Consider the following 16,146-nt stretch of genomic DNA (forward strand, 5'->3'; position numbering starts at 1 on the left):
AGAGTGGGCTGCGCAAACTTCTTTTGTTTCAAAGATACGGGGGGTTTTTGAAAATTGGTCATTTTGGAACATCCTCTGTATTTCATTTGCTATTATAGTTATCAAAAAAGGAAAAACGGTTTCCGGTAGAAGTTTTGACGTAGAATCCAATGGCGTAGTCAGTTTTTTTCTATTACGTTTAGTTTCTGACATATGACACTAAGTTATATTTTTTTAAATGGAACACCCTATATATTTTTAGTTCATTTAATTCTGTTTATTTTTACCTTTTCATCGGTGTATTACAACATATAAGTTTGTAGAGGTTAATCCTGTTATTTAAAAAAAAAGGATCTTTGCTAAGCTAAAAAAAGGCCAATATCTAAAATACCAAACAAAATCGGAAATCATATAAGCTAACACATCAGAAAATTAAATATTTTTAATAAATCTTATTAAAAATCTAAGTTACAAACAGTTCTGCCGTCACTTTAATAAGAAAAGTGGCCATTTCTATTTTCTTCTATTTTTAAGGTAGAAGTTAAAAAAACTGTTTATAAACGACATGTAACATGTTAATATGAATATAGCCAAATTTGGTTTCGACTGTGGGTATTTTTATACATATTATTTAGCACTTTTTTATTAAGGAAACGCTTTTTTTCTAATTACGAAAATTAACGTTTACAAACTTATATGTTTTAATACACCGTTGAAATAGTAAAAATCAACAGAATTAAATGACCTAAAAATATATAGGGTGTTCCATTTAAAAAAATATAACTTAGTGTCATATGTCAGAAACTAAACGTAATAGAAAAAAACTGACTACGCCATTGGATTCTACGTCAAAACTTCTACCGGAAACCGTTTTTCCTTTTTTGATAACTTTAATAGCAAATGAAATACAGAGGATGTTCCAAAATGACCAATTTTCAAAAACCCCCCGTATCTTTGAAACAAAAGAAGTTTGCGCAGCCCACTCTTCGCCAGTCATCTCAGCTCAGAAAATGAGATCGGAACACGTATGCTACTTTTTTTCTATCTATTACCGTTTTCTCTGTACCCCGTAAAACCATCGAAAATGCAGCACCCTGTACAGAAAAACAAAAAATCCCTTTTTACATTTAACATTCTAAATTCGTATTTTTCCAACAATTTATGTTAATAATCTATACCCGTTGTTTGAACCACCCTGTATATTGTGAACTATTCTTTAAAGCAATACCCAGTTATTGAGACACCTTGTATCAAACGAATTATTGTATTAAGCATCAATAATTCAAATTGTATTGTAATTTACCGTTTCACCCAGTAACTTAACCTAGAAATGTGTCATTTTTTCGCATTTCTCCTTGTCTTATGGCAGTGATACTCGAGATTAGAATGTCGCAATCTCGTGGCATACTTTGCCACAGCCATCGTGGATTACATCAAGATTGCACAGCTGTCGTTTCCTTGTTGTTTGGAAAAGGATTTTTCTTCAGACTGTACACACGTATACAGGGTGTCCCTAAGGCGAAAAAGTGATAAAAAAATTGGTCAAATTTGACTCCCTCTAGCGGCCAAACCGACTAACCTGTCAACCCAAAGAGGGACATTTTTAGAAAGCTCATTTCATTGGCTGTCCATTGACGTATAAAACTTTACCAAAAGTGGTGCAATTAAGCGAGTTTTTGAGGATTAACCAAAAGGATGCACCAAAAAGAGTGATAAAAAATTGGTCAAATTTGACGCCCTCTAGCGGCCAAACCGACTAACCTGTCAACCTAGGTAGGGATATGTTTAGAAAGCTTATTTCATTGGCTGTCCATTGACGTATAAAACTTTACCAAAAGTAGTGCAATTAAGCGAGTTTTTAAGGATTAAACAAAAGGATGCACCAAAAAAGTGATAAAAAATTGGTCAAATTTGACGCCCTCTAGCGGCCAAACCGACTAACCTGTCAACCCAAGTAGGGATATTTTTAGAAAGCCCATTTCCTTGGCTATCCATTGACGTATAAAACTTTACCAAAAGTAGTGCAATTAAGCAAGTTTTTGAGGACTAAACAAAAGGATGCACCAAAAAAGTGATAAAAAATTGGTTAACTTTGACGCCCTCTAGCGGCCAAACCGACTAACCTGTCAACCTAAGTAGGGATATGTTTAGAAAGCTCATTTCATTGGCTGTCCATTGACGTACAAAACTTCACCAAAAGTAGTGAAATTAAGCGAGTTTTTGAGGATTAAACAAAAGGATGCACCAAAAAAGTGATAAAAAATTGGTTAACTTTGACGCCCTCTAGCGGCCAAACCAACTAACCGTCAACCTAAGTAGGGATATGTTTAGAAAGCTCATTTCATTGGCTGTCCATTGACGTACAAAACTTCACCAAAAGTGGTGAAATTAAGCGAGTTTTTGAGGATTAAACAATAGGATGCACCAAAAAAGTGATAAAAAATTGGTCAAATTTGACTCCCTCTAGCGGCCAAACCGACTAACCTGTCAATCCAAATAGGGATATTTTTAAAAAGCTCATTTCATTGGCTATCCATTGACGTATAAAACTTTACCAAAAGTGGTGAAATTAAGCGAGTTTTTGAGGATTAAACAAAAGGATGCACCAAAAATGTGATAAAAAATTGGTCAAATTTGCCGCCCTCTAGCGGCCAAACCGACTAACCTGTCAACCCAAATAAGGATATGTTTAGAAAGCTCATTTCATTGGCTATCCATTGACGTATAAAACTTCACCAAAAGTAGTGCAATTAAGCGAGTTTTTGAGGATTAAACAAAAGGATGCACCAAAAAAGTGATAAAAAATTGGTTAACTTTGACGCCCTCTAGCGGCCAAACCAACTAACCGTCAACCTAAGTAGGGATATGTTTAGAAAGCTCATTTCATTGGCTGTCCATTGACGTATAAAACTTTACCAAAAGTGGTGCAATTAAGCGAGTTCTTGAGGATTAACCAAAAGGATGCACCAAAAAAGTGATAAAAAATTGGTCAAATTTGACGCCCTCTAGCGACCAAACCGACTAACCTGTCAACCCAAGTAGGGATATTTTTAGAAAGCCCATTTCCTTGGCTATCCATTGACGTATAAAACTTTACCAAAAGTAGTGCAATTAAGCGAGTTTTTGAGGATTAAACAAAAGGATGCACCAAAAAAGTGATAAAAAATTGGTCAAATTTGCCGCCCTCTAGCGGCCAAACCGACTAACGTGTCAACCCAAATAGGGATATGTTTAGAAAGCTCATTTCATTGGCTATCCATTGACGTATAAAACTTCACCAAAAGTGGTGCACATTTTCAATTCAGATATAATAAACTTTACGCATCAAAAATATGAGGAAAACGTTGGTTGTTCAACAAACCGTTTAGGAAAACTTTCTCCACCAAGTTTCACAACCTAATGGTTGGTAAAAATGATTATTTGGAGCAACAAACTGTTTTAATTGCGTTTCCGGTTCTTTGCCAATTTCTTATTCGTTAATTGTGTGTAGGAAATTTAGTTTTGGACTAGAGTACAGCGAAAATCAAATTGAATGAAGCTGACGTCAGAAAAAGGTTGTGGCACCTTGAAAACCGCGACAATCAGCTGTGACGTCATTGCAATTTACTTTGATTTGTGGTTTAACTACCGAAAAATGTTCCTTTACATTCTCTGGGCTAATCTAAAAATATCCTGTTGGCTGTGTTCCTGGTTTCTCAAAGTGACCGGTTCAACATACCCACACTCTCGTCCATTCAGTATATTTTGTACCAACAAAGTTATGCATTAAAAATAGATTAATTTTCGTGTAGGTTTTGTCGTTAAAATAATTATAAATGAAAAAAAATGGACTATTAGGAATTTAATTTAATAATAAAAAAAATGAAATATATTTTTTTTTTAATTTATTTAATTTAATTTTATTATAATAAAATATATATTTTTTTTTCTATTTTTTTTATTTAATATAATTATTTTTTTTCTGTCTTCGTGCCTCGAGAATATTATGTTAAAGCCAAGGTTGGCCAGACAATTTTGATTGATTTCTTTTGGTTGGTTTTCAAAGGAAATAGGTTAATGGTTAAGAAAAGCAGTTCTATTAGTTTTTCAATAATTAAAAAGGGAGAGAAGAAATTATTAAAATAACTATACATATAAATACAGTAAAATAAAAAAAAAACAAAAAAATTGAAAAAAAATGGACTATTAGGAATTTAATTTAATAAAAAAAATATAAAAATTATTTTTTTTTTAAAGTTTATTTAATTTAATTTTTATATTTTTTTTCTTTTTTTTTATTTAATATTATTATTTTTAATTTTGAACAAATTTTAAAATACCAGAAGCCTGTAAATACAATGAATTTCAAGCACCCAAGTATACAATGTGAAACATAAATATTGAGACACATTATCTACAGAGTGTTTCATGAAAAAGAGGCAATTTTTCGCCTACCATTCTTTTTATTTTTCTAGTTTTTTTTTAATTGATTTGATTTACAATATTATTTTCTTTATTAATTAATAACAATTTGATAAAGTTTTTTTTAGATACAGGATGTTAAACCTATTTGGTCCCAATTACAAGCAAGAAATACTAAAAAATAGGAAAAACGATATTTCTCTGTTTCTACACCCTGTATCTAAAAAAAAAACGTGACAACATTTCACGAAGCTGACGCCTTAAATATCAGCATTGACCACCCTGTATAATGGTTATAGTTAAACTATCAAATAACTAATATAATTTACATAAATAAATGGTGAAACAAATGATTGGATTCTCACATTAACAGTCCGTAACTCGGGTATTTTGACAGTTACAGGGTGATTCAAAATATCAATTTATAGCTCAAGACATCCTCTATTGACCACCCTGTATAGTGAATAAAAAAAAAACCGTAAAATAACCAAACTATTTGATAATAGTTAAGACAGATTGGATTGGAAGTCTGAATTTAACACTTTCCACTTTAACAGTCTGTAACTCGGTTATTTTGACAGTTACAGGGTGATTCAAAATATCAATTTATAGCTCAAGACATCCTATATTGACCACCCTGTATAGTGAATATAAAAAAATCGTAAAATAACCGAACTATTTGATAATAGTTAAGACAGATTGGATTGGAAGTCTGAATTTAACACTTTCCACTTTAACAGTCTGTAACTCGGTTATTTTGACAGGTACAGGGTGATTCAAAATATCAATTTACAGCTCAAGACATCCTCTATTGACCACCCTGTATAGTGAGTATAAAAAAAAACGTAAAATAACCGAACTATTTGATAATAGTTAAGACAGATTGGATTGGAAGTCTGAATTTAACACTTTCCACTTTAACAGTCTGTAACTCGGTTATTTTGACAGTTACAGGGTGATTCAAAATATCAATTTATAGCTCAAAACATCCTCTATTGACCACCCTGTATAATGAATATAAAAAAAAACGTAAAATAGCCGAACTATTTGATAATAGTTAAGACAGATTGGATTGGAAGTCTGAATTTAACACTTTCCACTTTAACAGTCTGTAACTCGATTATTTTGACAGTTACAGGGTGATTCAAAATATCAATTTGTAGCCTTTGAAATTCTCTATTGACCACCCCGTATAATTAATATAGTAAACTTAGTCAAAATGTGAAAAAACCCGAAAAAAACCAATTAGAGTAGGAACAACACTGAAATCTTAATTTCACCGGTTTTTTCATGCAGAGAAATACAATATTGTATAGTTGGACCCCCTGTATATTTTTGACTGCTGATTTGTAAGAATTGTCAAATTCCAAAAAAATTTCGAAAAATGTCAATTCCAATTTCCAAAAATTTTGTATTTTACCAAAAAAATAAATGAAAGAGCATATACAGTATGACCCAAGATTTACTTAAACAAAATACTACGTATACATATTTTTCCTGCCTTTTTCAGTACTGAATGGAAAAAAGCGTTATAAATACAGGGTGATCAAATAACCTCACCTAGTCCACTCTTATTGGAGGGTTGAGGACTCAACTTGGAAATCCACCTGAGAAAGCGGCAGGCGCCCTGATGATGCTGCCCCCCCGTTGCCGCGCTGCGCAAATCGGTCGACTGGTGGTGCAACATGGCGGCCAACCCCCCGCTCGACCCCGGTACGATCCGGTACCGGCTGTAGGGTGACATTTTTCCTAACACTTTTCGGCACACATCACTCTTTTGACGCGGAAACGAAGCGTAGAAACCGCTACGCCAGCGAGAACGCAGAAAAAAAAACAACAAAATCGTACCCAGCAGTACCGCAAATGTGTTGCGACACGCGCGCCCGACTTTCCTCTACTGCCCACGTAACGATCAGCTGATTTTTGGTAAATATAACCTGGCCAACATTAGCACCAAAAGAGAGATAGCATTGTACATACACGGTGGACTAAATACGGTAAACGCGGACCAGTTACCAGTGGGTCGTCTAATCGGCTACTGTGTAGTACTGCCTGGTGAGCGGAGATTGTTACCAGAATTTTCCCCAACACTTGCTGGCGCAGCTTTCAGCACATTCTGGTGCATCATCGATTACGTCAAAATGTCACATGACATGAATTTCTAGTCCAAATGACGTGTTGAATTGAGTGATTTTAAAAGAAAGCCCCGATTGCACTAAAATGTCGAAAATTTTCTGTGACACCCTGTACACTATTCAATTTCGACTGGATTTATGCAACATACACAGAAAATCAAACAAGCTTTGAGTGACGTCACATTTTCCTATAGTTTCTTGATATAATTTCCTATAGCATTGAGCGATGCTGCCAAATTTAGATAAGGAACATCATGTTGTGACAGAATGTCGTCTGTCAAATTTATCTTTCAGAGGTTTCCAATAATTTTTTGGGAGGTTTTCAGTGGTCGTTAGGGATTACTGACATTTCCAAAATTGTTCTAAATGTTTCTGGAAATGTCAGAAAATTTTTGGAGTGTCGAGGATAATTGCGGAAGCTTCTGGCAGCTTTTGGGAGGTTTCCAGCAGTATTTTGAAGATCCTGACTCTTCCAAAATAATTCTAGAGACTTCTGGTAAATTTAGAAAATTCTTGAAAGCTCTAATATACGTTAAGAAGCCTCTAGCACCTTTTGAGAGGTTTTCAGCAGTATTTTGAAGCTCCTGACACTTCCAAAATATTTCTAGAGACTTCTGGTAAATTTAGAAAATTCTTGAAACTTCTAAGATACTTTAAGAAGCCTCTGGTAGTTTTTGAGAGGTTTTCAGCAGTATTTTCAGGCTTCTGACTCTTCCAAAATAATTCTAGAGACTTCTAGTAAATTTAGAAAATTCTTGAAAACTCTAAAATACTTTAAGAAGCCTCTGGCAGCTTTTGGGAAGTTTCCAGCAATATTTTGAAGCTACTGACACTCCCAAAATAATTCTAGAGACTTCTACTAAATTTAGAAAATTCTAAGATACTTTAAGAAGCTTCTAGCACCTTTTAAGAGGTTTTCAGCAGTATTTTGAGGCTCCTGACACTTCCAAAATAATTCTAGAGACTTCTGGTAAATTTAGAAAATTCTTGAAAGCTCTAAGATACTTTAAGAAGCCTCTGGCAGCTTTTGAGAGGTCTTCAGCACTATTTTGAAGCTCCTGACACTTCCAAAATAATTCTAGAGACTTCTACTAAATTTAGAAAATTCTAAGATACTTTAAGAAGCCTCTGGCAGCTTTTGAGAGGTTTTCAGCAGTATTTTCAGGCTCCTGACACTTCCAGAATAATTCCAGAGACTTCTGGTAAATTTAGAAAATTCTTTAAAATTCTAAGATACTTTAAGAAGCTTCTAGCACCTTTTAAGAGGTTTTCAGCAGTATTTTGAGGCTCCTGACACTTCCAAAATAATTCTAGAGACTGCTGGTAAATTTAGAAAATTCTTGAAACTTCTAAAATACTTTAAGAAGCCTCTGGCAGCTTTTGGGAAGTTTCCAGCAATATTTTGAAGCTACTGACACTCCCAAAATAATTCCAGAGACTTCTGGTAAATTTAGAAAATTCTTGAAAGCTCTAAAATACTTTAAGAAGCCTCTAGCACCTTTTGAGAGGTTTTCAGCAGTATTTTCAGGCTCCTGACACTTCCAAAATAATTCCAGAGACTTCTGGTAAATTTAGAAAATTCTTGAAAGCTCTAAAATACTTTAAGCAGCCTCTGGCAGCTTTTGGGAGGTTTTCAGCAGTATTTTCAGGCTTCTGACTCTTCCAAAATAATTCTAGAGACTTCTGGTAAATTTAGAAAATTCTTGAAAGCTCTAAAATACTTTAAGCAGCCTCTGCCAGCTTTTGGGAGGTTTTCAGCAGTATTTTCAGGCTTCTGACTCTTCCAAAATATTTCTAGACACTTCTGGTAAATTTAGAAAATTCTTGAAACCTCTAAGATACTTTAAGAAGCCACTGGCAGCTTTTGGAAAGTTTCCAGCAGTATTTTCAGGCTTCTGACTCTTCCAAAATAATTCTAGAGACTTCTGGTCAATTTAGAAATTTCTAAGATACTTTAAGAAGCCTCTGGCAGTTTTTGAGAGGTTTTCAGCAGTATTTTGAGGCTTCTGACACTTCCAAAATAATTCTAAAGACTTCTAGTAAATTTAGAAAATTCTTGAAAGATCTAAGATACTTTAAGAAGCTTCTGGCAACTTTTAGGAGGTTTTCAGCAATATTTTGAGGCTCCTGACACTTCCAAAATAATTCTAGAGACTTCTAGTAAATTTAGAAAATTCTTGAAAGCTCTAAGATACTTTAACAAGCCTCTGGCAACTTTTAGGAGGTTTTCAGCAGTATTTTGAGGCTCCTGACAATTCCAAAATATTTCTAGAGACTTCAAGTAAATTTGAAAATTTCTCTTCTAAAAAAATTTCAAAATATCTATTCTGCAAGGAAACCACGACACAAAATCAATTCAGAAAGCTTTCTCAGCCCTAAAAAGGCAACGAAACTAGGTCAAATGCTTTAAATAACGCAGTTTTAATGGGAAAGAACGTAAATTGAGAAGCAAAACAGACTTGAAATAGAAACGAAACTTAATCAACGCTTTTCATGGAAAAAAGTGAATTAATCACAACAACCTGACAAAAATCACTTACAACAACAATTTAAATAGAAAATAAAAAAATTTCTAGACAGAAAAAAAATAAAAAAGTATCCTTCGAGCCGGATTTGAACCAGCGACCTATGGATGTCCACAATCTACACCAACTACAGTCCACCGCTCTACCAACTGAGCTATCGAAGGTTATGGAGGAACCAAGCGGTTTTAACCTCACTTTCACTAAATAAATCGCTCGATCGAGCAAGTTTAACCCACTTAAGTGGTTTTAGCGTTCAGATAACGACTTTGTTTTGTATTTGTCTCGTTAAGTGTGTTTATCTCTCGCAATCGAAAGGTCAAGCAGACTGAAACATTCTGCACACTTTTCCTGACTTTAATTTGTTTATAATGGTAACCGTCGAGGAATTTTAAATTACGCGCCAGCGACACCGTTTGACGTTTATGACAGATGACGTAAAAGTGACAGAATGACACTTTTGTTTGCTCTGTAGTGTAGACTTTTATGATTCCAGAGCCCCCTAGAAGTTTCAAGACCCTCTGGCAAGTTTTGGAAGGTTTTCTGTATTACTCAGACACTTTTGACACTTTAGAAAATTCAGGCAAAGTTTAAGACACTTTTGACAATTTTAGAAAATTCAGGCAAAGTTTAAGCCACTTTTGACAATTTTATAAAATTCAGGCAAATTTTAAGCCACTTTCACAATTTTAGAAAATTCAGGCAAAGTTTAAGCCACTTTTGACAATTTTATAAAATTCAGGCAAAGTTTAAGCCATATTTGACAATTTTAGAAAATTCAGGCAAAGTTTAAGCCACTTTTGACAATTTTAGAAAATTCAGGCAAAGTTTAAGACACTTTCACAATTTTAGAAAATTCAGGCAAAGTTTAAGCCACTTTTGACAATTTTATAAAATTCAGGCGAAGTTTAAGCCATATTTGACAATTTTAGAAAATTCAGGCAAAGTTTAAGCCACTTTTGACAATTTTATAAAATTCAGGCAAATTTTAAGCCACTTTCACAATTTTAGAAAATTCAGGCAAAGTTTAAGCCACTTTTGACAATTTTATAAAATTCAGGCAAATTTTAAGCCACTTTCACAATTTTAGAAAATTCAGGCAAAGTTTAAGCCACTTTTGACAATTTTATAAAATTCAGGCAAAGTTTAAGCCATATTTGACAATTTTAGAAAATTCAGGCAAAGTTTAAGCCACTTTTGACAATTTTAGAAAATTCAGGCAAAGTTTAAGACACTTTTTGACAATTTTATAAAATTCAAGCAAAGTTTAAGACACTTTTGACAATTTTAGAAAATGAAGTTAAAGTTTAAGACACTTTTGACAATTTTAGAAAATTCAGGAAAAGTTTAAGACACTTTTGACAATTTTATAAAATTCAGGCAAAGTTTAAGACACTTTTGACAATTTTAGAAAATTCAGACAAATTTTAAGCCACTTTTGACAATTTTATGAAATTCAGGCAAAGTTTAAGCCACTTTTGACAATTTTAGAAAATTCATGCAAAGTTTAAGCCACTTTTGACAATTTTATAAAATTCAGGCAAAGTTTAAGCCACTTTTGACAATTTTAGAAAATTCAGGCAAAGTTTAAGCCACTTTTGACAATTTTAGAAAATTCAGGCAAAGTTTAAGCCACTTTTGACAATTTTAGAAAATTCAGACAAAGTTTAAGACACTTTTGACAATTTTAGAAAATTCAGGCAAAGTTTAAGACAATTTTGACCATTTTAGAAAATTCAAGCAAAGTTTAAGCCACTTTTGACGATTTTATAAAATTCAGGCAAAGTTTAAGACATTTTTGACAATTTTATAAAATTCAGGCAAAGTTTAAGACACTTTTGACACTTTTAGAAAATTCAGGAAAAGTTTAAGACACTTTTGACAATTTTGGAAAATTCAGGCAAAGTAAGACATTTTTGACAATTTTTGAAAATTCAGGCAAAGTTTAAAACACTTTTGACAATTTTATAAAATTCAGGCAAGTTTTAAGACACTTTTGACAATTTTATAAAATTCAGGCAAAGTTTAAGACACTTTTGATAATTTTTGAAAATTCAGACAAAGTTTAAGACAATTTTGACACTTTTAAAGAGAGAGACATTTTTGACAATTTTAGAAAATTCAGGCAAAGTTTAAGCCACTTTTGACAATTTTAGAAAATTCAGGCAAAGTTTAAGACACTTTCGACAATTTTAGAAAATTCAGGCAAAGTTTAAGCCACTTTTGACAATTTTATAAAATTCAGACAAGGTTTAAGACACTTAGAAAATTCAGGCAAAGTTTAAGACACTTTTGACACTTTAAGAAAATTCAGACAAAGTTTAAGACACTTTTGACAATTATAAAAAATTCAGGCAAAGTTTAAGACACTTTTAACAATTTTAGAAAATTCAGTCAAAGTCTAAGCCACTTTTGACAATTTTATAAAATTCAGGCAAAGTTTAAGCCACTTTCACAATTTTAGAAAATTCAGGCAAGGTTTAAGACACTTTTGACAATTTTAGAAAATTCAGTCAAAGTTTAAGCCACTTTTGACAATTCTAGAAAACTCAAGCAAAGTTTAAGCCACTTTTGACAATTTTATAAAATTCAGGCAAAGTTTAAGACACTTTTGACAATTTTATAAAATTCAGGCAAATTTTAAGCCACTTTTGACAATTTTAGAAAATTCAGTCAAAGTCTAAGCCACTTTTGACAATTTTATAAAATTCAGGCAAAGTTTAAGACACTTTTGACAATTTTAGAAAATTCAGTCAAAGTTTAAGCCACTTTTGACAATTCTAGAAAACTCAAGCAAAGTTTAAGCCACTTTTGACAATTTTATAAAATTCAGGCAAAGTTTAAGCCACTTTTGACAATTTTATAAAATTCAGACAAAGTTTAAGACAATTTTGACAATTTTAGAAAATTCAGGCAAAGTTTAAGACACTCTTGACAATTTTAAAAAATTCAGGCAAAGTTTAAGACACTTTTGACAATTTTTTTTCTGACAAGAAAGAAATCATGATTTTGCAGTTAAAACTGACCAATCTCGAAATCTAAGAGATACAGGGTGGCGCATTTTTCTGAACCAAAAGTGCTTGTTAATCCAAATTTCGTACACACCCTGTATATTAAAAAAAATCCACGGACCAGAAACGGCAAAAACAACTTTCTGTGCCGATGCACCGTCCCATCTATATAACAGTGTTTCCATACCATATGGGAATCGCTAAACTAACTGTATATCTCTGGTTTTTATGTATTTTCCGTAAACACACGGAAGGTGCACCTATTCGTATACAGAGTGGTTCACCACAACGCAAATATCCGGTCTTTATGCAATTTTTTTTCTCTCCCTGTATATACTGCGTCTGCTTTGATAGGCTTTTGTTTGCCTTGTATGATTATTTCCTTTCCGATGATTTCACTCCCATATTACCCCCAATTTCGTATTGTTCGATAGGAAAAAATCAAAGTACACAACGATGACGTCACGCCAATTTAGTTTGATTCGCTCTGTAACCTGTAAATTTTACTGAATCGATGACTAAAACCAATTAGACTATGTAGTACAAAAGAGACTTAATCGTGCACAAATTAGTCTCGACGTTGGACCATTAAGTGGTATTGAACTCGGTTTTAACCTCGTTTAGCTGGTAAACAACCGTTTAAGAAGTAATTAAGGATCTTCAAAAATAAATTAAAATTGTACGGGGTGTTGCTGATAACCAAACTGAACTTCGGTTAATTTGTACACCCTGTATACAAGACTGAAACCCGATAATAATAACAGTATTTAATGGTTTCAGAAGAAGTGACTAACGGATTTTTTCACTTACTGTGTACTGAAGATAAACACTAAAAATCATTAAAGTTGGTTAATTTTTGTTTTATCGTGTATTAAGCATGTTTTTAGCTTGAAACAACGTTTAGTAGAGAAATTATGTATACAGGGCGGTCCGCTAAAAATTACGAGAAGAATGACGTTGCACGTCAATGCATTTTACTTTGATTTCCGGGCAAATTCCACTAATTTTTAAGCAAAAAACAATATACAGGGACAGTCTGAGACAAAATCGCCTGTAAAACTCACTTGTAGTGACCAAATCACATTCTAAACCACATTTTTGGAATCCTCATTCAATTTCCTACTCACTAACCTAAAAAAACAGTACAATAGTCGGTACAGTCAGAGAGGAAAGCGCTGTCAAACTTCAACTGCCAGAAACACGGTTTAAAAGAGAGTGTGAGACAAAATCGCCTGTAAAACTCACTTGTAGTGACCAGATCACATTTTTAAGAACATTTTTGGAATCCTCATTTAATTTCCTATTCACTAATCTAAAAAAACAGTAAAATAGTCGGTACAGTCAGAGAGGAAAGCGCTGTCAAACTTCAACTGCCAGAAACACGGTTTTAAAGACAGTCTGAGACAAAATCGTCTGTAAAACTCATTTGTAGTGACCATATCACATTCTAAAGCACATTTTTGGAATTCTCATTCAATTTCCTAACCAATAATCTGAAAAAACAGTACAATAGTCGGTACAGTCAGAGAGGAAAGCGCTGTCAAACTTCAACTGCCAGAAACACGGTTTTAAAGAGAGTGTGAGACAAAATCGCCTGTAAAACTCACTTGTAGTGACCAGATCACATTTTTAAGAACATTTTTGGAATCCTCATTTAATTTCCTATTCACTAATCTAAAAAAACAGTAAAATAGTCGGTACAGTCAGAGAGGAAAGCGCTGTCAAACTTCAACTGCCAGAAACACGGTTTTAAAGACAGTCTGAGACAAAATCGTCTGTAAAACTCATTTGTAGTGACCATATCACATTCTAAAGCACATTTTTGGAATCCTCATTCAATTTCCTATCCAATAATCTGAAAAAACAGTAAAATAGTTGGTACAGTCAGAGAGGAAAGCGCTGTCAAACTTCAACTGCCAGAAACATGGTTTTAAAGACAGTCTGAGACAAAATCATCTGTAAAACTCATTTGTAGTGACCGGATCACATTCTAAGGCACATTTTTGAAATCCCCATTAAATTTCCTATTCACTAACCTAAAAAAACAGTACAATAGTCGGTACAGTCAGAGAGAAAAGCGCTGTCAAACTTCAACTGCCAGAAACACGGTTTTAAAGACAGTCTAGACAAAAAAAACCTGTAAAACTCACTTGTAGTGACCGTATCACATTTTTAAGCACATTTTTGGAATCCTCATTCAATTTCCTATTCACTAACCTAAAAAAACAGTAAAATAGTCGGTACAGTCAGAGAGGAAAGCGCTGTCAAACTTCAACTGCCAGAAACACGGTTTAAAAGACAGTCTGAGACAAAATCGTCTGTGAAACTCACTTGTAGTGACCAGATCACATTCTAAAGCACATTTTTGGAATCCTCATTCAATTTCCTATTCACCAACCTAAAAAAACAGTACAATAGTCGGTACAGTCAAGGAGAAAAGCCCTGTCAAACTTTCAACTGGCAGAAACACGGTTTTAAAGACAGTCTGAGACAAAATCGCCTGTAAAACTCACTTCTAGTGACCAGATCACATTTTAAAGCACATTTTTGGAATCCTCATTAAATTTCCTATTCACTAACCTAAAAAACAGTAAAATAGTCGGTACAGCCAGGGAGAAAAGCGCTGTCAAACTTCAACTGCCAGAAACACGGTTTTAAAGACAGTCTGAGACAAAATCAACTGTAAAACTCACTTGTAGTGACCAGATCACATTCTAAAGTACATTTTTGGAATCCTCATTAAATTTCCTATTCACTAACCTAAAAAAACAGTAAAATAGTCGGTACAGTCAGAGAGGAAAACACTGTCAAACATTGAACTGTAAAAATAACGATTTACAGAACAGTCTGCGACAAAATCGCCTGGAAAAACCACTTGTAGTAACTGGATCACATTTTTGGAATCCTTGTTTAATTTCCTATACAGAAACTCAAAAAAATACTACAAAATTTGGTACAGTCAGGAAGAAAAGTCTAAATTTCCAGTTCACAAGATTTTCTGGTCAATTTTCATGAATTTAATGCAAATTTCTAGTTCCCAAGTCAATTACTTCCAATTATTTAATTCGTTTTTCAAGAATTTGATGTGTAATTTGGATTTTTTGGTCAATTTTCATGGATTACAAAGTGAAACACTTAAAATTTGACAAATTTGGGAGAATTATTCTGTTAAACTGGCCAAACTACTGTCCTCTAGATCTTTCTGTCTTCCATATTAAAGTCTTAAAATACTCTATTTAGTCCTGTTTTTCATTGAACTTATCCAGTAATTAACCGAAGGACATTATTGTTATTCTTCACTTCTGTAATGATCCTTTACTGGCAAATATTTGATCAAATACTGTCACATTTTGGGATCATTTTACATGAATATTTGTTAATATACTTTGTCAAAGTGATAACATCCCTTAAATCATCAATTACTGGTACAATAACCTTAATCACATGAACCACCTCTTAAAACAAACAAAAAAACTTACCTTCTGAGTTTAGTGGGGTAATCGTGGTGGTTGAAGTGGGAGCCAGTGCAAGAATCTGGGGGCAAATCAAGCCCCATCCAATGAACCTACACTCGGAAGGTTAACTAGTGACCTTCCTAGAACAAAGACACTCAGTTAGTTACCAAACTCAGCTAGAATCATCTTGCAAACCGAATAATCTCACATTATTTATAGTAAGTTTTTAGCTGGCAGTGACCTGGTGTCAAAGTGATTGTTAATCAGGTTTAACCACTGCTTAAGCCATGTTTTTAGCATGTCCCAGACCAGTTTTCCACTTACCAGGCTCAAAATCTTCTGGTTTAACTGACTCATGCACAAAACAAGTCACTAATCACAAAAGTACTAAAAAAAATAGTGAAACTGTATAAGGTTACGGTCCAGCGGATCAGGGGCGTGTACGGCACTGTAACCACTCAATAAGGGGGCAAGAGGGGGCGCGATTTGTTTATCACCCTAAATTTGGGGCTTTTCACCAATTGGTAAACAAAAATTGATGATTTATTTTGTTATTGTCAGAAACGCTGGGATGCCTTATTGATTGGAACGAAAGGGAACAGTGCTGCCATCGGCAGCCATTGGAAATCTGTCAAAAAGTTGG

The 16,146-nt window shown here is 33.7% G+C and overlaps 1 protein-coding gene and 1 non-coding gene across 6 annotated transcripts in view; both read right to left on the reverse strand.

Annotated features, from left to right (window-relative positions):
- trc (Serine/threonine-protein kinase tricornered) overlaps positions 1 to 16,104 on the reverse strand; it is a 79,756-nt gene extending 63,652 nt beyond the window's left edge. For 2 of the 5 annotated variants that reach the window (XR_014179574.1, XM_081988738.1), the window contains exon 1: positions 5,941 to 6,392. Coding sequence is in view for 2 of the 5 variants with exons in the window: in XM_081988738.1 (XP_081844864.1) it covers positions 5,941 to 6,124 (184 nt within the window). In the remaining 3 variants the exon portion in view is untranslated. Of the gene's footprint in view, positions 1 to 5,940; positions 6,394 to 15,527; positions 15,644 to 15,827 lie in introns of those variants that run through there. The other 3 variants (XM_081988745.1, XM_081988743.1, XM_081988739.1) reach the window with 3 other exon arrangements.
- On the reverse strand, positions 9,114 to 9,204 carry TRNAY-GUA (transfer RNA tyrosine (anticodon GUA)). Its single transcript is given in 2 exon segments — positions 9,114 to 9,149; positions 9,168 to 9,204. It is a non-coding gene; the product is annotated as a tRNA-Tyr (tRNA).
- Positions 16,105 to 16,146: the final 42 nt, after the last annotated feature.

Source organism: Ips typographus, linkage group LG10, assembly GCF_016097725.1.
Source record: "Ips typographus isolate SLU linkage group LG10, UJ_Ityp_2.0, whole genome shotgun sequence".
Classification (NCBI taxonomy): Eukaryota; Metazoa; Arthropoda; class Insecta; order Coleoptera; family Curculionidae; genus Ips; species Ips typographus.